The 24050-nt window shown below is 48.9% G+C and overlaps 1 protein-coding gene across 4 annotated transcripts in view; it reads left to right on the top strand.

The window, feature by feature from the left end:
• HIP1 (huntingtin interacting protein 1) overlaps positions 1-24050 on the top strand; it is a 204382-nt gene that overhangs the window by 127124 nt on the left and 53208 nt on the right. For 3 of the 4 annotated variants that reach the window (XM_050783625.1, XM_050783627.1, XM_050783626.1), the window contains exons 2-5: positions 6254-6317; positions 13584-13726; positions 13986-14042; positions 20278-20358. In XM_050783625.1, the coding sequence (XP_050639582.1) occupies positions 6254-6317; positions 13584-13726; positions 13986-14042; positions 20278-20358 (345 nt within the window). Of the gene's footprint in view, positions 1-6253; positions 6318-13471; positions 13727-13985; positions 14043-20277; positions 20359-24050 lie in introns of those variants that run through there. The other variant, XM_050783624.1, reaches the window with a different exon arrangement.

Raw genomic sequence — 24050 nt, 5'->3', positions numbered from 1 at the left:
CAACACAGGGAGACCCCATCTCCCCAGAAAATACAAAAATAATTAGCTGGGTGTGGTGGCACATGCCTGTAAGTCCCAGCTTCTTGGGAGGCTGAGGCTGGAGGATCGCTTGAGCACAGGAGTTCAAGGCTACAGTGAGCTATGATCACATCACTGCACTCCAGCCTGGGTGACAGAACAGGACCCTGTCTCTTACAAAAAAAAAGAGCTGGGCGAGGTGGCTTACGCCTGTAATCCCAGCACTTTGGGAGACTGAGACAGGTGGATTACCTGAGGTCAGGAGTTCAAGACCAGCCTGGCCAACATGGTGAAACCCTGTCTCCACTAAAAATACAAAAATTAGCCAGGTGTGGTGGTGCAGGCCTATAATCCCAGCTACTCTGGTGGCTGCGGCAGGAGAATCACTTGAATTCAGGAAGCAGAGATTGCAATGAATCAAGATTGTGCCACTGCATTCCAGCCTGGGCAACAGAGCAAGACTCTGTCTAAAAAAAAAAAAAAAAAAAAAAAGAAGAAGAAGAAGAAGAAGAAAAGAGAAAAGAAAAGAAAGAAGGAAGAGAGAAAAATACCTTGTTGGCCTGAGTAGCTTGGTTAAATCTTAAAAAAAAAAAAAAAAAAAAAAAAAAAAAAAGGTACCTTGGGAGGCTGAGGTGGGCGATTAGGAGGTCAAGAGATTGAGACCATCCTGGCCAACACGGTGAAACCCCATCTCTTCTAAAAATATAAAAAGTAGCTGGGCATGGTGGCACATGCCTGTAGTCCCAGGTACTCGGGAGGCTGAGGCAGAAGAATCACTTGAACCAGGGAGGGGAGGAGGTTGCACAGAGCTGAGATTGCGCCACTGCACTGCAGCTGGTGACAGAGCAAGACTCCGTCTCAAAAAGAAAGAAAACGGTACCGTTGGGTATGAGCTTGAAGGAGGTCAGGGTTTGGAAAGTAGAAAGAACAGGGGGTGTGTATGGTAGAGGGTGGGGTGGAGAGCCACGGGAAACTGGTCTTAGCAGGGAACTTCCGCCCTGGAAACCTCTCAGTATCTGACATTCCCCAGCCCCCTGGGGGACCCACAGGTTGCCTTAGAACCCAGAATGAGCCCCCAAGAAGCCTTGCCACAGGCTCGGCAATGGGCCCCAAACCATGGGGTGGACTCTGCCTCATGGATACAGTCCCTCTGATGAAGTGTTGCTTGGGGAGCTTGGGCGCGATGATGACAGTGCCTGAGAGCTCTTGTGAGCTCCCCAAGAGCAGCAGGAGGAGGGTCTGGGACAGTCCTGGCAAGCTCAGGCAGAGCTTACAGGTGCATTCTGGCTGCTGGTTTAGGAGGAAACTTCTTTCCACAAGCCAGTGGTTAGGCCAGGTCCTTGTCAGTTGCACTGGATTCATACTGGGAGGCGGTGACTCCCAGGGTGTTCCCCACTTTCCTTAGCGCACTGGAGAAGTAACTCATTCAGGAGGACGGAGGGTCATTTGTATCAGGTTCCTCCCCTGCTCAAGAGCCTTCTGTGGATCCCCAGTACCCATCAGATCACAGTTCCTTGGCTTGATATCCAGAGACTTTTCAGAGTCTAAAAATGGGAAGAGACCTAGAAGTCATCTAATGTCATCTGAGCCTGTCCATCTTTTTCACAATAACCCAGAGAAGCTGCCTCTCTTCTGCATGTGTGTTTCTGATAATGAGGAGTTCTCTTTCATGAGACAGCTTTAAGTTCATCCAGAAACTGCCTCTCTGGATGGACTTCTGCCCATTGGTCTAGGTTCGAGCCTCTGGAGTTTTTCCTGCTTCCAGATGGTCACGCTTCAGAACATTGATGTTTCTCTAAATTTTCTTCAGACCTTAAATCCATTTCAATCCAGGTCACTGACTTTTGGAAATGGTCCAGCTTGTTAGTTTCCTTCATAATGTATAAAACCTGAAACTGAATAGTGTTTCACGCATGGCCTTATCGGTGTAGAGAACTGAAACCATATGCTCCCTCATTCTGAACACTATACTCCTTTTAATGCATCCAGAGAGATCAGACTTGCATGTTCATCAACCGTATCAAAATCTTGCTGTTACTAAGTTAGCAGCCAAATAAAACAACTTAATTCTTTTTTTTTTTTTTTCTTTTGAGACAGAGTTTCCCCCAGGCTGGAGTGCAGTAGCACGATCTCGGCTCACAGCGTTCTCTGCCTCCCGGGTTTAAGCAATTCACTGCCCCAGCCTCCCTAGTAGCTGGGATTACAGGCGCCCACCACCACACCCGGCTAATTATTTTTGTATTTTTAGTAGAGACGGGGTTTCACCATCTTGGCCAGGCTGATCTTGAACTCCTGACCTCGTGATCCACCCACCTTAGTCTCCCAAAGTGCTGGGATTACAGGCGTGAGGCACGCGCCCAGCCAAAACACCTTAATTATTTTCACAAGTGCTGCTTTGAGTCACAGCTCCCCTGTGCCAGTGAGTTTAGGCCTAAGTATAGAAAATTTTCTTTATACCTACTAGATTTCATCTTGTGAAGTTTAACCCATTTTTCCAGTATGTGGATCTGATCGTGTCTCTGTTACGTAGAGGGCCTTGTCTAGTGCTGAGATTGTGATCCTGAGCCTGAGCTCGGTCACCCTGCAAAGTCTGAACCCCTGCCCTACCCTTGCTGATGTTACAGGCCTGGGCAGTTTACTTAGCAGTTCTTTATTTGTTTTTATTTATTTATTTATTTTAGAGACAGGGTCTCACTCTGGTCCCCCAGCTGGAGTGCAGTGGCGTGATCATGGCTCACAGCAGCTTCAAACTCCAGGGCTCAAGTGATCCTCCTGTGATCCCTCCTGCCTCAGCCTCCCAAGTAGCTGGGACTACAGGCATGAGCCACTGCACTTGGCTAATTCTTTTTTTCTGTTTTTTTTTTTTTTTTTAGGCCCAGCACAGTGGCTCACGTCTGTAATCCCAGCACTTTGGGAGGCCAAGGCAGGCAGATCACCTGAGGTCAGGAGTTCAAGACCAGCCTGACCAACATGGTGAAACCCCGTCTCTACTAAAAATACAAAAATTAGCCGGACGTGTGGTGTGTGCCTGCAGTCCCAGCTACTGGGGAAGCTGAGGCAGAAGAATCGCTTGAACCTAGGAGGCGGAGGTTGCAGTGAGCCGAGATCACACCACTGTACTCCAGCCTGGGCAACAGAGCAAGATTCTGTCTCAAAAAAAAAAAAAAAAAAAAAAAGAAGTTTTTATTTCCAAAGGATAGACTCCTAGGAGTGAGATTACCGGGTCAAAGTTGTTTTTTTTTTTTGGTTTTTTTTGTTGTTGTTTTTTGAGGCAGAGTCTCGCTCTGTCCCCCAGGCTGGAGTGCAGTGGCGCAATCTCGGCTCACTGCAAGCTCCGCCTCCCGGGTTCACGCCATTCTCCTGCCTCAGCCTCCCGAGTAGCTGGAACTACAGGCGCCCGCCACCACGCCCGGCTAATTTTTTGTATTTTCAGTAGAGATGGAGTTTCACCATGTTAGCCAGGATGGTCTTCATCTCCTGACCTCGTGATCCGCCTACCTCAGCCTCCCAAAGTGCTGGGATTACAAGCGTGAGCCACTGCGCCCGGCCAAAGTTTTTTTTTTTTTTTAACCTTTCATTATAGAAAAGTTCAAACATATACAAATACGAAGACTAATCCAAGAAGCCCTGGTATCGCCCCAGCATCAACAAGGAACTTGTGGCCAAACATATATCCTATGGACAAGGGGTCAGCATTTTCTGAAAAGAGCCAGTTAGTAAATATTTTAGGCTTTGCCGGCCACATGGTCTCCATCACAACCATTCAACTCTGCCTTTGTAACACAGAAGCAGACTCAGCTGATATTAAATGAATACATAAATACATGAGAGTGGGTGAATTCTAATAAGCTTTCTTTTCTTTTTCTTTTGTTTTTGTTGTTGTTGTTGTTGTTGAGATGGAGTCTCACTCTCTCACCCAGGCTGGAGTGCAGTGGTGGGGTCTCGGCTCACTGCAACCTCCGCCTCCCAGGTTCAAGCAATTCTCCCACCTCAGCCTCCCAAGTAGCTGGGATTACAGGCACCCATCACCACGCCCAGCTAATTTTGTATTTTTAGTAGAGATGGGGTTTCACCATGTTGGTCAGGCTGGTCCCAAACTCCTGACCTCAGGTAATCCACCCGCCTCGGCCTCCCAAAGTGCTGGGATTACAGGCGTGAACCATGGTGCCCGGCCATAAGCTTTATTTTCAAAACCAGGTGTTAGTCTAGTCTGGTTGTGGCTTGTAACTGTAGTTTGCTGATCCGTGAGTCTATACCATCAACCACCAAATTTTTTATTTTCCGGATTATTTGAAGTAAATCTTAGACATTGTATCATCTTGCCAGTAAATATTTCAGTATGAACCTGTTTAAAAAAAACTCTTTAAAAATTAACCACAACATATTTATCACACCTAAAATTTTAAAGATAATTCCTGGCTGGGGACAGTGGCTCATGCCTGTAATCCCAGTGTTTTGGGAGGCTGAGGTGGGAGGATCACTTGAAGCCAGGAGTTGGAGACCAGCCTGGGCAACACAGCGAGACCCCGTCTCTACCAAAAATAAAGAAAATAACTGAGCATGGTGGCATGCGCCAGTAATCCCAGCTACTCAGGAGGCTGAGGCAGGAGGATCGCTAGAGCCCAGGAGATGGAGGCTGTGGTGAGCCATGATTGTGCCACTGCACTCCAGCTTGGGGGACAGAACAAGATCTTGTCTCAGGAAAAAAAAAAAAAAAAAAACTAGAGGTTTTTCAGCCCATTTGCAGAATTTTCCAGGAGATATATTCAAGTGAGAAAACCGAGATGTGGAGAAGTCTATATATGACAATCTAATTTGTGTAGAACAATGGCAAAATTAACCTCTTCAGTATGTAGGTATTTATGTGTATGTGTGGGTGTATGTATGTGATACATAACAGGTTTTTAACATGGGTTATAGGGATAGAATGACATCAAAACAGAAAAAGGAAAAAATCTGTACTTAAGAAAACAGCCTACATGGTATAATCCCATTTCTGTGTTTGTGCAAATGTACTGCTATGTATATGCACTTTGCAAAATTAAAAAGAGTTATGATTTGGCTGGGTGCAGTGGCTCATGCCTGTAATCTCAGCACTTTGGGAGGCAGAGGCGGGAGGATCACTTGAGGTCAGGAGTTCGAGACCAGCCTGGCCAACATGGCAAAACCCCGTCTGTACTAAAAATACAAAACTTAGTTGGGCATGGTAGTGCACGCCTGTAATCCCAGCTATTCAGGAGGCTGAGGCAGGAGAATTGCTTTAACGCGGGAGGCAGGGGCTGCAGTGAGCCACAATCGCACCACTGCACTGTAGCCTGGGCGACAGAGTAAGACTCCGTCTCAAAAGGAAAAAACACAAGGCCTGTAATCCCAGCACTTTGGGGCGGGCAGGTCACCTGAGGTCAAGATTTCAAGACCAGCCTGGCCAACCAACATGGTGAAACCCCGTCTCTACTAAAAATACAAAACTTAGCTGGGTGTGGTGACGGGTGCCTGTAGGCCCAGCTACTTGGGAGGCTGAGGTGGGAGAATCGCTTGAACCTGGGAGGCAGAGGTTGCAGTGAGCTGAGATCGGGCCACTGCACTCCAGCCTGGGTGACAGAGCGAGACTCCTCAAAAAAAAAAAAAAAAAAAAAAAGAGAGAGTTACAATTTTAAAAACGATTGAGAGGGAATGTTTAATGTCATTTGATGTCATTAAGGAAGTACAAGGGAATTTGCTTAGGAGTTGGAAAATGCCCAAGAGTGTGGGAAAACAAAGACTTAGTGGCCACTGCCGGTGCTGGTCAGCCAGTGAAGGCTCCGTGGAAGGTTTAGAGGGGAGAGAGGGGCAGCTGGATGCTCTTGGGCCACGGTCGATCCCTGATCTCTGCGCCTCTTCCTCCTGCTCCGGGAGAAATAATGTTTGCTTGGGGGATGAAAAGCATCTCTTTGTGCGGGCTTTAATTGCCATGTTGTTGTGCCAAGGGAGTGAGTGGCAGGCGGGAGCAGCAGCTGGGCACAGCCAATGCCAGGCAGCGGTGCCCGCTCCCTCAGGACGGCCCAGCCAGCTGACTCCCGGGAGCGCTGCCCACCTCTGCCCCCAGCTGGGCGCCTGCAGAGGGACTGACCACCCGTGGGGCTGGGGGAGGATGACTGGAGGAGGAGAAAGGGGCAGGCATCTGGGAGGGTCTCAGCCACTCTCAGAGGCTTATTCATCTCATCCTCATTTCCCCTCCCCCCTTCTTGTTTTTCAGACTGTCAGCATCAATAAGGCCATTAATACGCAGGAAGTGGCTGTAAAGGAAAAACATGCCAGAAATATCCTTTTGGATGTTGCTTGGAAGACCGACCCCGAGGCAGGTCAACTCGTGGGGACTGAGGTCAGGGCCAGGCTCCCTTGCTCAGCTCCAGGAAGGGGCAGCCCTGCACAGGCCAGGTCCCTGCAGCTTCTGATGACGGCAGCTTCTCAGCGCTGGCTGCAGAGACCACAGACCTTCCGAGTGGCAGACACCAAAGAGGCCGTGGAGCTCAGGCCTTTCAACTTACCAAAGATCCTGCTCCTTTCCTTGAAGACTTAAGCATTCCTTTCTTTCCTTTTTCCAAACGGGGTCTTGCCTTGTTGCCCAGGCTGGAGTGTAATGGCACGATCATACCTCACTGCAGCCTCCAACTCCTGGGTTCACGCAATCCTCTCATCTCAGCCTCCTGAGTAGCTGGGACTACAGGTGTGCACCACTACACCTGGCTAATTTATTTTATGTTTTGTAGAGATGGGGTATTGCTCGTTGCCCAAGCTGGTCTCAAGCTCCTGGCCTCAAGCAATCCTCCGTCCTCTGTCACCCCAAATTGCTGGGTTATGGGGGAGAGCCACTGTGCCTGGCCGACTCAAGCTCCGTAGAATGTCGAAGTCACTTGAAAGTCACTTTCCTTTGAGAGATCTCCTGGGGGTCAGGAGGGATCTTCACCTGTTATCGAAGCCCTCCAGTTCCTCTCTTTGCCCACAGGGACACAGGGACCACTCCTCTGGGGGTTACATAATCAATAATCCTCTCCTTTTCTAAGCATGAAAGGAAAAAAAAAAAGAGAGAGTATTATTTTTTCTTTTTTGAGACAGAGTCTCACTCTGTTGCCCAGGCCGGAGGGCAGTGGCATGTTCTCGGCTCACGATTCTTGTGCCTCAGCCTCCCGAGTAGCTGGGATGATAGGCTTATGCCACCACACCCGGCTGATTTTTGTAATTTTAGTAGGGACGGGGTTTCGCCATGTTGGCCAGGCTGGTCTTGAACGCCTCTTACTAAAGTGCTGGGATTACAGGCATGAGCCACCACTCTTGGCCGAAAGAAGAAAATTTTAGCTTCAGAGGTTGATTGGCCTTAAACCGAGGCAGGGGCTCTCTACCTTCGTGAACAGGTTCAACCTACGCCAGAGGGGAGAAGGCAAGAGCCTTGAAGTGGATTAGGAAATGGATGGCTTGAAAAGCCCTCTGTAAGCCCACCACCCATAGGAGCAGCCTATGGCTTTGTAAAGAGGCGCAGGACCTTGCTGGCTGATGAATACCTAGGGATCTGCCTTCGTGTTGCAGAATCCAGGAGCTGGACAGCTTAATCCCCAAAGGCTGAAGGAGAGAGGCTGCCAGGGGGGTGGCTAAGCTTTTAACTCTCTGTGTGCTGCACCAGAGCAAGGTAGAGTTTCGGGCAAGCAGAGTTGGGAATTTTTTTTTTTTTTTTTTTTTTTTTTTTTTTTGAGACAGAGTCTTGCTCTGTCGCCCAGGCTGGAGTGCAATAGCGTGATCTCAGCTCACTGCAATCTCTGCCTCCCAAGCTCAAGAGATCCACCTGCCTCAATCTCCCAAGTAGCTGGGACCACAGGTGTGTATCACTACCCCTGGCTAATTTTTGTATTTTTAGTAGAGACAGGGTTTTGCCATGTTGCTCAGGCTAGTCTCAAACTCCTGAGCTCAAGCCATCCTCCTGCCTTGGCCTCCCAAAGTGCTGGAATTACAGGCATGAGCCACCGCGCCCAGCCTTGGAGCCCACGCCCAGCCTCGGAGGCTGGACTTCTGTCTACAATGGGAAGCTCCTCCTTGCCTGGGCTCTTGGTTGCTGTGCCACAGCCAGGCAGGCCAGAGCAGCTTGTCCCGAAGCCTTCTGGCCTCAACCCCTAGAGGCGACCCTCCAGGTTAGCTAGCCAGAGAAGCCCAGCATTGCTTAGTGTGGTGTGTGAACTGCTGTTTGCTAGAGGGAAAGCAGCTTGCCTTTAGTGGGAAGATGCTTTGGCTGGAATTAGCATGGGGGCCACAGAACCCGTCTGGGGTGACCCAGAAGTCCAGTCCTACACAAGCCTAGATAGATCTTGCTCTTTTTTTTTCCCCCCAGAAAGACACAGGCCCCTTGCTTTCCTGCACCACGTTTGGTACCCTTGCGATGATCCAAAGCAAACCAAGAGAAGCCTTTATTTTAAATGGCCCAGTTGATTTTCTCAGAGGAAATGACTCAGCCCTGACCCTTACCTACAAATAATTTGTGATCAATCTGATAAATGATATGAGTAAGGGAGAGACAGTTGTCACCAGGCAGCGTGCTGTTCAGGACAAGACATGGGCGCAGAGAGGCCAGGCCTGCAGCGGCAGGGTCACGTCACATGCTGCCAGGGAGGCTCCCTGGGAGGAGGGAAGGGACCCTGCAAGGAGATTCTGACATCCCGCCACTGGAACTCTCGGGCTCACTCTGGGACCTTGAGTGGGGCCTCCATGAGCCTTAGGTCACTTTCCGTCCAATCAAAGGTTGGACAAAGAAGATTTCAGGCCAGGCGAGGTGGTGGCTTACACCTGTAATCCCAGCACTTTGGAAGGTGGAGGCGGGTGGATCACCTGAGGTCAGGAAGAGACCAGCCTGGCCAACATGGTAAAACCCTGTGCTACTGAAAATACAAAATTAGCCAGGCATGGTGGCAGGCACCTGTAATCCCAGCTACTTGGGAGGCTGTGGCAGGAGAATCACTTGAACCCGGGAGGCAGAGATTGCAGTGAGCCGAGATCATGCTACTGTGCTCCAGCCTTGCCAACAAGAGCAAAACTCCGTTTCAAAAACACAAAGTAGATTTCAAAGATTTAACAGTTCAGCTCTAACATTCTATGAGTCTCTGATTTCATAATTTCTAAATGGCGAATAAATGTTGAAAAATCAACTCCATACAGTAGGGTTTGAAATGCCTAATTAAAGATTATTTATTTATTTATTTATTTATTTATTTGAGGCAGGGTCATGCATTGTCACCCAGGCTGGAGTGCAATGACACAGTCAGGCTCAAGTAATCCTCCCTTCTCAGCCTCCTGAGTAGCTGGGACTACAGGCACACGCCATCATGCCTGGCTATTTTTTTATAGAGATGGCGTCTCGCCATGGCCCAGGCTGGTTTTGAACTCCTAGCTGGGCTCAAGCAGTCCTCCCGCTGAGCCACCACACCGAGCCCATTTATCGTTATCGGGTCTTTTATCAGCTGCCTTAGATACAAACTGAGTAAGCATTAGGAAGTCTGACTTCAGACATGCTGCTTACCCATTTATCACAGATGCCCAAATGGTGAAAAGGTTGGCCCGCCACCTTGGTATTCACTCCTGGAGGGCTGGGGACTGAGTTTTATTTTTCTTATTTTCTTTTTTTCTCCCTGAATGGATTTTACAGTCTTTGACACACACTCGGGGCATAAAAATGCTTATAATGTGAAAGAATGCCAGAAAGGTCTCCTTGCCCATTTCAAAGTCAGGGTTCCTGAGCCCGGTGCGGTGGTTTGCACCTGTAATCCCAGCACTTTGGGAGGCCCAGGCAGGAGGATCACATAGCCCAGGAATTCAAGACCAGCCTGGGCAACACAGTGAGACCCATCTCTACAAAAAATAAAAAATTAGCTAAGTGTGTTGGTGCACACCTATAGTCCTAGCTACTTGGGAGGCTGAGCAGGGAGGATCAGTTGAGCTCAGAAGTTGGAGGCTGCAGTGAGCTATGAGTGCACCAATGCACACCAGGCTGGGCAACAGAAGGAGACTCTGTCTCTAAAAACTTAATTAACAAAATTAATTTTAAATTTAATAAAATAAAGCCAGGGTGCCCGGCTAGCTCTGCACTCAGCTTCGGTTTAGGAGGCTGCTCTCAGGAAAAGTAAGCACTGTCCGCTGGGAGAAGGGAGTACGGGGAGGCTGGGGGTTGCTGGTCTCTCCTCACTGCTTCCTTGCGGTCTGCAGGGGCTGTGCTTTAAGTGAAACCAAAAATTATTTCAGAAATCACTCTTACACCAAGGTGGGGTGCGGTGGCTCACACCTGTAATCCCAGAACTTTGGGAGGCCAAGGTGGGCAGATATCTTGAGGCCAGAAGTTCGAGACCAGCCTGAGCAACATGGGGAAACCCCATCTCTACTAAAAATACAAAAATTAGTCTGGCGTGGTGGCGGGCACCTGTGATCCCTGCTACTTGGGAGGCTGAGGCACGAGAATTGCTTGAACCTGGGAGGCGGAGTTTGCAGTGAGCCAAGATTGTGCCACTGTACTCAAGGCTGGGCGACAGAGTCAGACTCTGTCTTAAAAAAAAAAAAAAAAAAAAATAGAAAGAAAGAACGAAAGAAAGAGAGAGAAGGAAGGAAGGAAGGAAGGGGAAAGAGAGAGGGGGGGAAGGAAGGAAGGAGAGAAGGAAAGAAAGAGAAAAAGGAAAAAAGAAAAGAAAGAGAAAGAAAGAAAGGAGGAAAGAAAGAAAGAAAGAAAGAAAAGAAAGAAAGAAAGAAAGAAAGAAAGAAAGAAAGAAAGAAAGAAAGAAAGAAAGAAAAGAAAGAAAGAAAGAAAGAAAGAAAGAAAGAAAGAAAGAAAGAAAGAAAGAAAGAAAGAAAAGAAAGAAAGACTCCTGTATCAAAAGCTGACTTTAGCTTCCAGACCCAAACATCTGTTTAAGCCCACCCCTCACTAAATGAAAATGTCATTGGCGAAAGGAGCTTTACGGTATTTTCCAGTTCAGAAGCAAAATAACATGTGCTCCGGGTGAGTCATTTAGTTTCCTACCTGAGGCGAGCCTTTCTGCCCTAAATGACAGCGCACTTGTGACCTGAGCCTTGCTGACTAAAGCCTAAAGTTCCGGGCACAGAGTTGTCCTTACAGCTGACAGTGCCCAGTTGGTGGGTCCGTGAATCTTGTCGAAGCACACAATTACAAAAGTGGAAATTCTCCCTTCACTCCACAAAGAGCTCACTAATGACAGAGATCTAGAATGCTGAACTTAAAATCACGTGAGGCCAGAGGGACATTTATTTTGAGATGGAGTCTCGCTCTGTCGCCCAGGCTGGAGTGCAGTGGTGCGATCTCGGCTCACGGCAGCCTCCACCTCCCAGGTTCAAGTGATTCTCCTGCCTCAGCCTCCCAATTAGGTGGGATTACACGCATGCACCACCACACCCGGCTAATTTTTGTACTTTTAGTAGAGACGGGGTTTCACCATGTTGGCCAGGCTGATCTCGATCTGCTGACCTAGTGAGCCGCCCACCTCAGCCTCCCAAAGTGCTGGGATTACAGCCGTGAGCGGCCACGCCCGACCCTGGTGAACATTTATTACATGCAAACTGACGACTATCTGCAGGGGGTGGGTGTGTTTGGAATTAGGCCTGGGGAGAAGCGGTTCCAGGATCCCATATATGGGGAATTCAAGGTGTGGAGACATTGAAGGTGCCCCTGAATGGGGCCAGGCAGGTTTACGGAAGAAGTGCGGTGTTCAGGTTTACGGAAAGTGCATTTTAGACAAAAGATTGCTGCTGTCAAGGCAGGTACAAGGCTGGCTAAATGGAAAGGGGCCGGAGGTGCTGCCTGGAGGAGGAGCCAAGGGGTCAAGGTGCAGGATTCCCTGCAAGGACCAAGGTCCTTAATGAGGAGCGGAAGAACACCCTCACTTTTTTTTTTTTTTTTTTTTTGAGATGGAGTCTTGCTCTGTCACCCAGGCGGCTGGAGTGCAGTGGTGTGATCCTGGCTCACTGCAAACTCCGCCTCCCAGGTTCAAGCGATTCTCTTGCCTCAGCCTCCTGAGTAGCTGGGATTACACGCACCCACCACCACACCCAGCTAATTTTGTATTTTTAGTAGAGATGGAGTTTCGCCGTGTTGGTCAAGCTGGTCTTGAACTGTTGACCTCAGGTGATCCATCCACCTCGGCCCCGCAAAGTGCTGGGATTACAGGTGTGAGCCCCTGCGCCCGTCCTGCACACCCTCACTTTTAATAATGCACCAGAAAGAACCTGAGGAAGCCCTCAAATGTTTAAAAGTTAGGTGTCATAAGGCCAGTGAACCATGAACAGTGGTTCATGCCTGTAACCCCAGCACTTTGCGAGGCCAAGAGGGGAGGATTGCTTGAGGCCAGGAGCTTGAGACCAGCCTGGGCAACACAGCAAGACCTCATCTCTATCAAAAATTTAAAAATGAGCCAGGCTTAGTGGTGCATGCCTGTAGCCCCAGCTCCTTGGGAGGCTGAGGTAGGAGGATTGCCTGAGTCCAGGAGTTTGAGGTTACAGTGAGCTATGATCACACCACTGCACTCCAGGCTGGGCAACAGAGCAAGACCCTATCTCAACCACCACAACAAATAGCTGTAGTTATTCCCGAAGGAGCCATCATCAACTCAGCATTCTCATAGAAAGGGCAACCCAATACCACCGTGGCCTACAGGGTATTTGTGCAAATTAGAAAAAGACACACCTGTCTCTCGAGACACTTGCGTCTCGGGAAATTGTCTACTCAAGTGGATTTTATTAGAACAAGTATTCCCATCTGCCCTAAAACTCCCAGAATGAATGTACAGTTCTATGGTATCTTAGCTCTGAGCGGCGCTCCCTCCAAGGCACTGCCAACCATGACTTGCACAACTGCTCAGTCCCCTGCAGTGACTGAATGCAAGCTCAGTCCCCTGCAGTGGCTGAATGCAGGCTCAGTCCCCTGCAGTGGCTGGGTGCAGCCTCTATCCCATGCAGTGGCTGGGTGCAGCCTCTATCCCCTGCAGTGGCTGGGTGCAGCCTCTATCCCCTGCAGTGGCTGGGTGCAGCCTCTATCCCCTGCAGTGGCTGGATGCAGGCTCAGTCCCCTGCAGTGGCTAGGTGCAGCCTCTATCCCCTGCAGTGGCTAGGTGCAGGCTCAGTCCCCTGCAGTGGCTGGGTGCAGCCTCTATCCCCTGCACTGGCTGGGTGCAGGCTCGGTCTCCTGCAGTGGCTGGGTGCAGCCTCTATCCCCTGCAGTGGCTGGGTGCAGCCTCTATCCCCTGCAGTGGGTGGGTGCAGGCTCGGTCTCCTGCAGTGGCTGGGTGCAGCCTCTATCCCCTGCAGTGGCTGGGTGCAGGCTCAGTCCCCTGCAGTGGCTGGGTGCAGCCTCTATCCCCTGCACTGGCTGGGTGCAGCCTCTATCCCCTGCAGTGGGTGGGTGCAGGCTCGGTCTCCTGCAGTGGCTGGGTGCAGCCTCTATCCCCTGCAGTGGCTGGGTGCAGCCTCTATCCCCTGCAGTGGCTGGGTGCAGGCTGGGTCCCGGGAGGCAGAGCCCATGCCGTTGTTTTCCATAACCCCCCCCCCACCATGCATACTGGGCACCCACCATGAGAAAGGGGCACAGACCTTCTGGTCTGTTGTCAACCGCCTGCCTCTGTCTAGCAACGCAGTGCTCTGCTGGAAGTTCTGCCATGTGTTCCATAAACTCCTCCGAGACGGACACCCGAACGTGAGTTCCTAGGGCTGTGGGGTGGCAGGGAGCCAGGGACCCTTGTGGGGAAAGTAACTGCCTGGGCCACGGAGGCTGCTGTCCTCTCCCACACTGCCGCCTTCTCCTGGCCTTTGGGTTCCCCATCAGAGGTGGGTGAACCTCTCTCCCATCAGCCTGTCCCCCCACCCCAGGTTCACCTTCGCCTCTCTCCGTGCTCTTTCCCTTTGTCTTTCCTTCCTTCTCCATTCTCTCATGGGCTGTTCTTTTGCCTCTGCAGGTCCTGAAGGACTCTCTGAGATACAGAAATGAATTGAGTGATATGAGCAGGATGTGGGTGAGTTTGCAGATGTACCCAGGAGCCACCTGCTCCTCCTGTCCTTCCCCAGAGGCCGCAGAGTGAGGACTGAAGGGTGAATAAATTGATCTCCTTCAGCTTGTTGAGGATTTCTCCCATGAACGCCAGAGAGAGACTGAGGATGCCCCCAAAGTGTACCATGATATCCATAGTCTTGCCTGGGGTCCCTGGACGCTTCAGGAAAGTTCCAGGGCCCGGGAGCTTCTCCTGCCAATGGAAACTCATGTCACAAAGCTGTGACATGAGTTGGGATCCCTCAGCAGTAGCTACACGGCCATGGTTCCTGGTTGTTTTTCTTTTTTTTTTGGTAGAGATGGGGTCTCGCTATGCTGCCCAGGCTGGTCTTGAACTCCTGGCCTCAAGTGATCCTCCCACCTCAGCCTCCCAAAGTGCTGGGATCACACACATGAGCCACTGTACCCAGCCCACAGTTCCTACTTCTCTTCTCTTTCCACTGCTCCCGTTGGAGTCATAGTACATTGAGAATTAGAATTAGCATACCCAGTTCTTAATGCCAGAGCTTTTTCTTTCCTGTTTAGAGATTCTCAGTGCTTTAGGATGAGGGAGGAGGTAGGTGGCAATATCACAGTCAATGGAAAAGAGCGTTTCTATACACAGAGCACAATCACCCCAGATTCTGATGTCCGTGGGTGTGTATATGGAGAGGGGTAGTTTGCATTTTGAAGAATCTCCCTTGGCCAGGCGCAGTGGCTCACACCTGTAATCCCAGCACTTTGGGAGTCCAAGACAGGCAGATCACCTGAGGTCAGGAGTTTGAGACCAACCTGGCCAACATGGTGAAACCCCGGCTCTACTAAAAATACAAAAATTAGCCCGGTGTGGTGGCGTTTGCCTGTAATCCCAGCTACTTGGGAGGCTGAGGCAGGAGAATCGCTTGAACCTAGGAGGCAGAGGTTATGGCGAGCTGATATTGGGCCACTGCACTCCAGCCTGGATGACAGAGTAAGACTCTGTCTCAAAAAAAAAAAAAAAAAAAATCTCCCTGGTTGATTCTGATATGTTCTTTTGCCTCTACCAGTTGAGAACTACTACTTTAGCCTTTTTGCACAGTCTTACCTGTATCTGTCTGCACCTATACAATGTTGGCAACTATGTAGTCCTATCTACCTATCATAGGTGAGGAAACACAGGCCCAGAAAGGGAAGCAGCTTATCCTAAAGTCACAAAACTAGGTACCAGAACAAAGTTGAGAGTTGTCCCCAGATTGCCCAACTGTGTGCCAGAAAACGTTCCCTGTAACATGTAAAGCTTAGGTCTTTTTCCTTTTTGTTAGAATTTGCCTGATATATATTTCACCATCTTTTTACTTTAAGCATTCCTGTATTTTTACATTTTAGAAATAACACTTACAAATAACATTTGGTTGGATTTTGTGTGGTTTGTGGTTGTTGTTTTTTATTCAGGATGGTAGTCTTTGTCTTTTAACTGGGCATTTAGTCCATTTACATTTATTATACTACATGGTATGTTTAGATTTATGTCTCCCATTTTATTTTATGCTTTCTATTTGTCCCATCTGTTCTGCTTCTATTTCTCTCATTCCTTGCTTTCTTTTGGATTAACTGGGTATTTTTTTCTCATTCTGTTTTTTCCTCATTACTATTTGGGAGGTTAAAAAACAAATCTACTTTTTTTGTTTTTGGCATGTTCTCTAATAATTACAAAATGCTTGCTTGGTTTATCTAGGTCTACCTTTCATATCTTTGTTTCTTGTATAACACAAAGACTTTAGAATATTTTAGTTCCATTCAGTTCCTCAATTTATCTGTTAGCATAACATTTTGGTTTTGATTATGTTTATCTGTAAACTCTGTAAGTTATTGTTTTATTTTCCTTGTTTTATTCTGTGCTCTCCATAGACCTTCCATCTGAGATCACTTTCTTTCTGCCTGAACTATATCTTTCATAACTTCCATAATTAAGAGTCTACTGGTGGCTAACGCCGTGTTTGCTTGTTTAAGAATGTTGGTTTTTTTTTGGAGGCAGAGTCTTGCTCTGTTGCCTAGGCCAGAGTGCACTGGCACAATCTCAGCTCACTGCAACCTCTGCCACCCAGGTTGAAGTGATTCTCCTGCCTCAGCCTCCCAAGTAGCTAGAATTACGATGCCTACCACCACGCCTGGCTAATTTTTGTATTTTTAGTAGAGACGGGGTTTGGCCATGTTGGCCAAGCTGGTCTTGAACTCCTGACCTCAGGTGATCCACCCACCTTGGCCTCCCAAAGTGCTGAAATTACAGGCATGAGCCACCACGCCTGGACGAGAATGTCATTATTTCAACCTCACTCATAGAAGGTATATTCTCTGGGTTTAGGTTCTAAGGTGACAGTTAGTTTCCCTCAGCACATAGAGGATATTTTCAAGATATCTTTCCACTGACTTCTGGCTTTGATTATTTTCATGGAGTCAGCTGTGAGACACTGTTGCACCTTTGAAGCTAACATGTGTTTTATCTCTGGCCATTTTAACATCTTAGAATGTGTCTAGGAGTGAATTTATTTTGGATTCTTTGGACGGTGGGTTAGTGTCTTTTATTAGTTGTGAAAATTTCTCATTGTCACTTCAAACACTGCCTGTGCTCCATTCTATCTTTTCCTTCTCAGATTTTTTTTTTTTTATACGGAGTCTCACTCTATTGCCCAGGCTCACTGCAGCCTCCGCCTCCCAGGTTCAAGTGATTATCCTGCCTCAGCCTCCCAAGTAGCTGGGACTATAGGCATGCACCACCACACCCAGCTAATTTTTGTACTTTTAGTAGAGACGGGGTTTTGCCACATTGGCCAGGCTGGTCTTGAACTCCTGACCTCAAGTGATCTTCCCTCCTCGTCCTCCCAAAGTGTTGGAATTACAGGCATCAGCTACCATGCCCAGCCCCTTCTCAGATTTTGGCTACATGTGTGTCAGACTTTCTCATCCTACCCCTCATGTCTCTAAACCACTCTTTCAGTTTTTTCCACCTATTTGTCTTTCCTGTATTCTGGATAATTTTTATCAGCTCTAGCCTTCTGTTTGCCTCATCTCCAGTTGGGTCTAATGTGTTATTAAACTTCTCCATAAGGTTTTCAATTTCATTTAGTACAGTTTTCTTTTCTTCTCTTCTTCTTCTTCTTTTTTTTTTTTTTTTTTTTTTTTTGAGACGGAGTTTTGCTCTTGTTGCCCAGGCTGGAGTGCAATGGCTCAATCTCCACTCACTGCAGCCTCCACCTCCCAGGTTCAAGCAATTCTCCTGTCTCAGCCTCCCAAGTAGCTGGGACTACAGACGTGCACCACCACGCCTGGCTAATTTTATATGTTTAGTAGAGATGGGGTTTCACCATGTTGGCCAGGCTGGTTTCAAACTCCTCACCTCAGGTGATCCATCTGCCTTGGCCTCTCAAATTGCTAGGATTACAGGCATGAGCCACCACACCTAGCCTAATTAGTACAGTTTTCATTTCTTAAAGTTCTATTTTTTTTTTTTTTCAAATCTGCTTGTTTTTTGCTGGGGGAGGTTGTTGTTTGAGACAGGGTCTCACTCTGTCACCCAGGCTGGAGTGCAGTGCTGCGATCATGGCTTATTGCAGCCTCAACCTCCTAAGCTCAGGTGATCCTCCCACCTCAGCCTCCCAAGTAGCTGGGACAACAGGTGTGCACTACCACACCCAGCCAATTTTTGTAGACGCAGGGTTTTGCCATGTTGCCCAGGGTGGTTTTGAACTCCTGGACTTAAGCAATCTGCCCACCTCAGCTTCCCAAAGCACTGGGATTACAGGCAGGAGGAGCCACTGTGTCTAGCCCTGCTTCTTCTCCTTTACAATTTGTTATGCTCTGCATATATTTTGAAACAGTGTCTTATTTCTTTAGATATATGAAGCAAAGTCATTTCATATATATTATGTAATTCTATTATCTTTTTTTTTTGAGACAGAGTCTTGCTCTGTCACCTAGGCTGGAGTGCAGTGGCGCAATCTCGGCTCACTGCAAGCTCCACCTCCCGGGTTCACGCCATTCTCCCGCCTCAACCTCCCAAGTAGCTGGAAGTACAGGCGCCCGCCACCACGACCAGCTAATTTTTTGTATTTTTAGTAGAGACGGGGTTTCACCATGTTAGCCAGGATGGTCTCGATCTCCTGACCTCGTGATCCAGCCGCCTTGGCCTCCCAAAGTGCTGGGATTACAGGCGCAAGCCACTGCGCCTGGCCTATCTAAGGTCTTTAGAGATTTGTTTGTGTCCTCCGTCACTTTTGGTGCATTTTGCCCATGCTGTGTAGTTTTCTTTATGTTTGGTTATTTTCTACTCTAAGCTGCTCATCTTCCTTGGAATTTTATCTATGGGGAAGTCTGTAATGAAGGCAGGTTCCTCCAGAGAGAATTGGCATTTGCTTCCATTGAGATCACTCGAAATTAAATTCTCAGCTTAAGGTTTTGTGAATTTAGGGCAGATTTTCCTCCCCCAATCACAGTGGTGATTTGAGGCTGCGGAATTCTTCATAGTCCCTTGGGAGGACTTCCTCAGTGCAGAAGTACAAGCGTTTGTTATTTTATTATTTACCTTTACTTCTCCTGTACCAAGGAGGCAGTCTTGTGTGTGTGTGTTGGTGGTGGTGGTGATGTTTTGAGACAGTTTCTTGCTCTGTCATCAAGGCTGGAGGTACAGTGACATGACCACAGCTCACTGCAGCCTCAACTTCCTGGGCTCAAGCGATCCTCCCACTTCAGTCTCCTGAATAGCTGGGACCACAAGTGCACACCATCACGCCTGGCTAATTTTTTAATTTTTTGTAGACATGAGGTTTCGTCATGTTGGCCAGGCTGGTCTCAAACTCCTGAGCTCAAGCAATCCTCCCTCCTCGGCCTCCCAAAGTGCTGAGATTACAGGCATGAGCCACCATGCCTGGCTGACAGATTCCACTTCAGGACCCCATCCCATGAGTCATAGTGTAGATGCTATTCGTCTATTGAATCCGTCTGGAAGAGATATTCCCTCCACTGTTCTTAGATAGAGATACGGAAGAAAAAAGCCCACAGGCAGACTATGATTTTGCCAAAGGTGGGAGACTCATCTTTATTTTGAGATGGAGTCTCGCTCTGTCACCCAGGCTGGAGTGCAGTGACACAATCTTGGCTCACTGCAACCTCTCCCTCCCAGGTTCAAGTGGTTCTCCTGCCTCAGCCTCCCAAGTAGCTGGGACTACAGGCGTGCGCCATCACACCCAGCTAATTTTTGTATTTTTTGTAGAGACGGGGTTTCACCATGTTGGCCAGCCTGGTCTTGAGCTCCTGACCTCAAGTGATCTGCCCACCTCGGTCTCCCAAAGTGCTGGGATTACAGGCATGAGCCACCACGCCTGGACAGACTCAACATTCTTAAGTAGGCAGCTTTGTCCAAAATTTATCAAAGGAAGTCTTTATGTTTGTACAAAGGATTGTGCTTTAAGGAATGTTCATTGAAATGGTTTATGATAGCAAACATTTCAGCCGTTTGAATTGGCTTCAGCTCATTTGAATTTATTGAGTCAGTTCAATAAATTACAATAATACTGGTCGGTCACTAAAAATAATGAAAGAAAGTTTAAGAAGTTGAATAAAATTGCAGCATATTAAGCAAGAAAAATAGATTGATTCTATTTACATTTAAGAATAAAGGTAGATGGCTGGGTGCGGTGGCTCACGCCTGTAATCCCAGCACTTTGGGAGGCGGAGGTGAGGCGGAGGTGGGCGGATCACCTGAGGTCAGAAGTTCAGGACTAGTCTGGCCAATATGGTGAAACCCCATCTCTAGTAAAAACGACAAAAATTAGCTAAGCATGGTGCTCACACCTGTAGTGTAATCCCAGCCTTTTGGGAGGCCCAGGCAGGTGGATCACTCGAGGCCAGGAGTTTGAGACCAGCCTGGGCAACATGGTGAAACCATATCTCTACTAAAAATACAAAAATTGACCAGGCATGGTGGCGCATGCCTGTAATCCCAGCTACTCAGGAGACTGAGGCAGGAAAATCACTTGAACCCAGGAGGCAGAGGCTGCAGTGAGCAGAGATCGTGCCACTGCACTCCAGCCTGGGCAACAGAGCTAGACCCCATCTCTAAATAAATAATATAAAGGGGAGAAAAAAAAAAGAAGAAGGTAGATTCTTTACCAGAGAATTTCTGGCCTCAGATCTCTCGACCGTCATGTTCTTGTTGTTGACTCTGCTTCCCCTCCTCTTCCTGAAAGGGCCACCTGAGCGAGGGGTATGGCCAGCTGTGCAGCATCTACCTGAAACTGCTGAGAACCAAGATGGAGTACCACACCAAAGTGAGTCTCTGCGGACAGTTCTGCCGCCACCACCGCCTCCCTTGCTCTATCCCCTCAGCCCCTCCCTGGGCTCAGTTGTCAGCTCTTTCAGGTAATAGACAGCCCAGGCTTCTGAGGAAGTGTGTGCATCATGTACCCCAGCTGTGGGAGAGGAAAGCCATTGCCAGGCCCACGGGACGTGATGAGGGCTGGGATTTTGGCCCATGTCTTCTGCACCCTTTTGTGCCCCATTTTGCAACTAGAAAGAACAACTGGCCAGGCACGGTGGCTCACGCCTATAATCCTAGCTGTTTGGGAGACCCAGGCGGACAGATCACCTGAGGTCAGGGGTTCAAGACTGGCCTGGCCAACATGGTGAAACCCCGTCTCTACTAAAAGTACAAAAATTACCCGTGGTGGTGATGCGTGCCTGTAATCCCAGCTACTCGGGAGGCTGAGGCAGGAGAATTGCTTGAACCCAAGACCAGGAGGCGGAGGTTGCAGTGAGCCAAAACCATACCACTGTACTCCAGCTTGGGCGACAGAGTGAGACACTGTCTCAAAAAAACATAAAAAAGAAAGGGTAACCCTAGCCACTAGATTGCCTTATGAAAATGTTACAGAAGCATTGATTTTACTGTTTTTTTTTTTTGTTTTTTTTTTGAGACGGAGTCTTGCTCTGTTGCCCAGGCTGGAATGCAATGGCCAGATCTCAGCTCACTGCAAGCTCCGCCCCCCAGGTTTACGCCATTTTCTCCTGCCTCAGCCTCCTGAGTAGCTGGGACTACAGGCGCCCGCCACCACGCCCGGCTAGTTTTTTTGTATTTTTTTAAATAGAGACGGGGTTTCCCTGTGTTAGCCAGGATGGTCTCGATCTCCTGACCTCGTGATCCGCCCGTCTCGGCCTCCCAAAGTGCTGGGATTACAGGCTTGAGCCACCGCGCCCGGCTGATTTTACTGTTAATAAAAACAATTCCTGGCCAGGCACAGTGGCTCATGCCTGTGATCTGAGCATTTTGGGAGGTCGAGACTGGAGGATCACTTAAGACCAGGAGTTTGAGACCAGCCTGGCAACATAGCAAGACCCTGTCTCTACAAAAAAATTACAATTAGCCAGAGGTGGTGACACATGCCCGTAGTCCCAGCTACTCAGGAGGCTGAGGCAAGAGGATCACTTGAGTTCTGGAGCTGAAGGCTGCTGTAAGTGAAAGGAGCTGGGCACATTCCTCAGCCCCGGGCTCAAAACTCCCTGAGCCTAGCACAAACACATCCCATCCTCCCATCCCACCACCATATATCTCTCAAACTCCCTGAGCCCAGTACAAACACCACCTGGAAAGTCTCCGATAAGGGGACAGCCGTTCAAGGTTACTGAAAGCGCAGGAGCCAAAAGAATTTCTTTGTTCCCCTGCAACTTTCGGGCTATAAAAAGCAAACGCTCGCATTGTTTGGGGCCCTCTTGTATACTGTGTAAAGGAGGGACCAGGTTCGAACTTGTAGTAAAGATCCTTGCCGCTTGGCTTTGACTCTGGACTCTGGTGGTCTTCTTTGGGGAACAAACAGTCTGGGCATAACATAAGCTGTGATCATGCCACTGTACTCCAGCCTGAGTGGCAGAGCAAACCTACTCCTGCAATTTCTTTTTTTCGTTTTCTTTTCTTTTTTTTTTTTTGAGACAGAGTTTTGCTCTTGTTGCCCAGGCTGAAGTGCAATGGCACGATCTCAGCTCACCAAAACCTCCACCTCCTGGGTTCAAGTGATTCTCCTGCCTTAGTCTCCTGAGTAGCTGGGTACTACAGGCATACACTACCATGCCTGGCTAATTTTGTATTTTTTTTTTTCAGTAGAGATGGGATTTTGTCAGGTTGGTCTCGAACTCCTGACCTCAGGTGATCCACCCGCCTTGGCCTCTCAAAGTGTTGGGATTACAGGCGTGAGCCATGGCACCCAGCAATTCCTACAATTTCTATAGCAAGCTCCCCTACAGACCTGTCTTTTAATTTTTTTATTTTATTTTTATTTTATTTTATTTTTTTGAGATGGAGTCTCACTCTGTCACTTAGGCTGGAGTGCAGTGTGGCACGATCTCACCTCACTGCCACCTCTACCTGATGGGTTCAGGCAATTCTCATGTCTCAGCCTCCCAAGTAGCTGGGACTACAGGCAGGAGCCACCGCGCCTGGCTAATTTTTTGTATTTTTAGTAGAGACGGGATTTCACCATGTTGGCCAGGCTGGAGGTGGATCACCTTAGCTCACTGCAGCCTCAAATTCCTGGGCTCAAGAGATCCTCCTGCCCCAGTCTCCCGAGTTACTGGGACCACAGATACTCGCCACTATGCCTGGCTTAGATCCACTCTGGTGTGAGGCTGGGCAGGGTAGAAAACAGCATCTCAGTCACAGAGGCCTCAGCACCCACCTGAGCCACACCTTGGACCCAATGGGGATCAGGCTGTAAAGCAATGACATGGGCCACTCTGCATTTTAAGTCCACTTTTCCAAAGTGGACTTAAAAGATCCAGGTGGCCAGTGAGGACAATGATGAGAGCCAGAATTAGGAGTTGTCCATGGGACAGTCAAAGAAGCAGGGACTGCCTGAAGATTGGCAGGAAATGAGGCTGGGTGGGGTTGCTCGGGCCTATAAACTCAGCATTTTGGGAGGCCAAGCAGGGCGGATTCCTTAAGCCCAGGAGTTCGAGCCTGGGCAACATAGGGAGACCCTGTCTCTACAAAAAATTTAAAAATTAGCCGGGTGTGGTAGCATGCAACTGTAGTCCCAGCTACTCGGGAGGCTGAGGTGGGAGGATGCTTTGAGCCTGGGAGGTCAAGGATGCTTTGAGCCTGGGAGGTCAAGGATGCAGTGAGCTATCACTGCCCTCCCACCTGGGCAACAGAGTGAGGCCCTGTCTCCCAGAAAAAAGAGAGAAGAAGGTGACGTGATGGATACTGTGAGGTGGGGGAGGGGAACAGCTGAGGGGTGTGCAGGGGTCTGGCAACTGTGGGAGACAATAGGGGGTCAGGCAGAGGGGTGGGCACATAGGAGGCAACATAAACCAGAACTGAGGCTGGGCCAGGCCAGGGTGTCAGAGGCCGAGGCGGGGAGTCGGGCTGCCCTCGGGCTGGATTGCAAGGCAAAGAAGCAGGAGGGAGAGGCTCAGGGTGTGGAGGGGAGGGGACTTATAGTGTGTGATTGGAGGGAGGACCAGGCTCTGGTAAAGGTGTCATGAGGAGGTGGGGAAAGGTGAGAATTGGATTTAAGATCTTCTGGGGCTGGGCACAGTGGCTCACGCCTGTCATCCCAGCACTTTGGGTGGCTGAGGCAGGCAGATCGTCTGAGGTCAGGAGTTCAAGACCAGCCTGGCCAACGTGGCAAAACTCATCTCTACAAAAAATACAAAAAGAAATTAGCTCACGCCTGTACTCCCAGCTACTCAGGAGGCTGAGGCAGGAGAATCACTTGAAACTGGGAGGCGGAGGTTGCAGTGGGCCGAGATGCCGCCACTGCACTCCAGCCTGGGCAACAGAGCAAGACTCCATCTCAAAAAAAAAAAAAAAAAAAGATGGGAGTAGAGGTTTTGAAAGTGTTAAATTGAACTGGTGGGTGTGGTGGCTAACACCTCTAATCCCAACACCATGGGAGGCCGAGGCAGGAGGATCACTTGAGGCCAGGAGTTGGAGACCAGCCTGACCAACATAGTGAAACCCCCATCTCTA

This window comes from Macaca thibetana, chromosome 3 (genome assembly GCF_024542745.1).
Source record: "Macaca thibetana thibetana isolate TM-01 chromosome 3, ASM2454274v1, whole genome shotgun sequence".
In the NCBI taxonomy this organism is placed as follows: Eukaryota; Metazoa; Chordata; class Mammalia; order Primates; family Cercopithecidae; genus Macaca; species Macaca thibetana.
The sequence above is the reverse complement of the archived record's forward strand: the minus strand, read 5'-3'. Positions and strand labels throughout refer to the sequence as shown.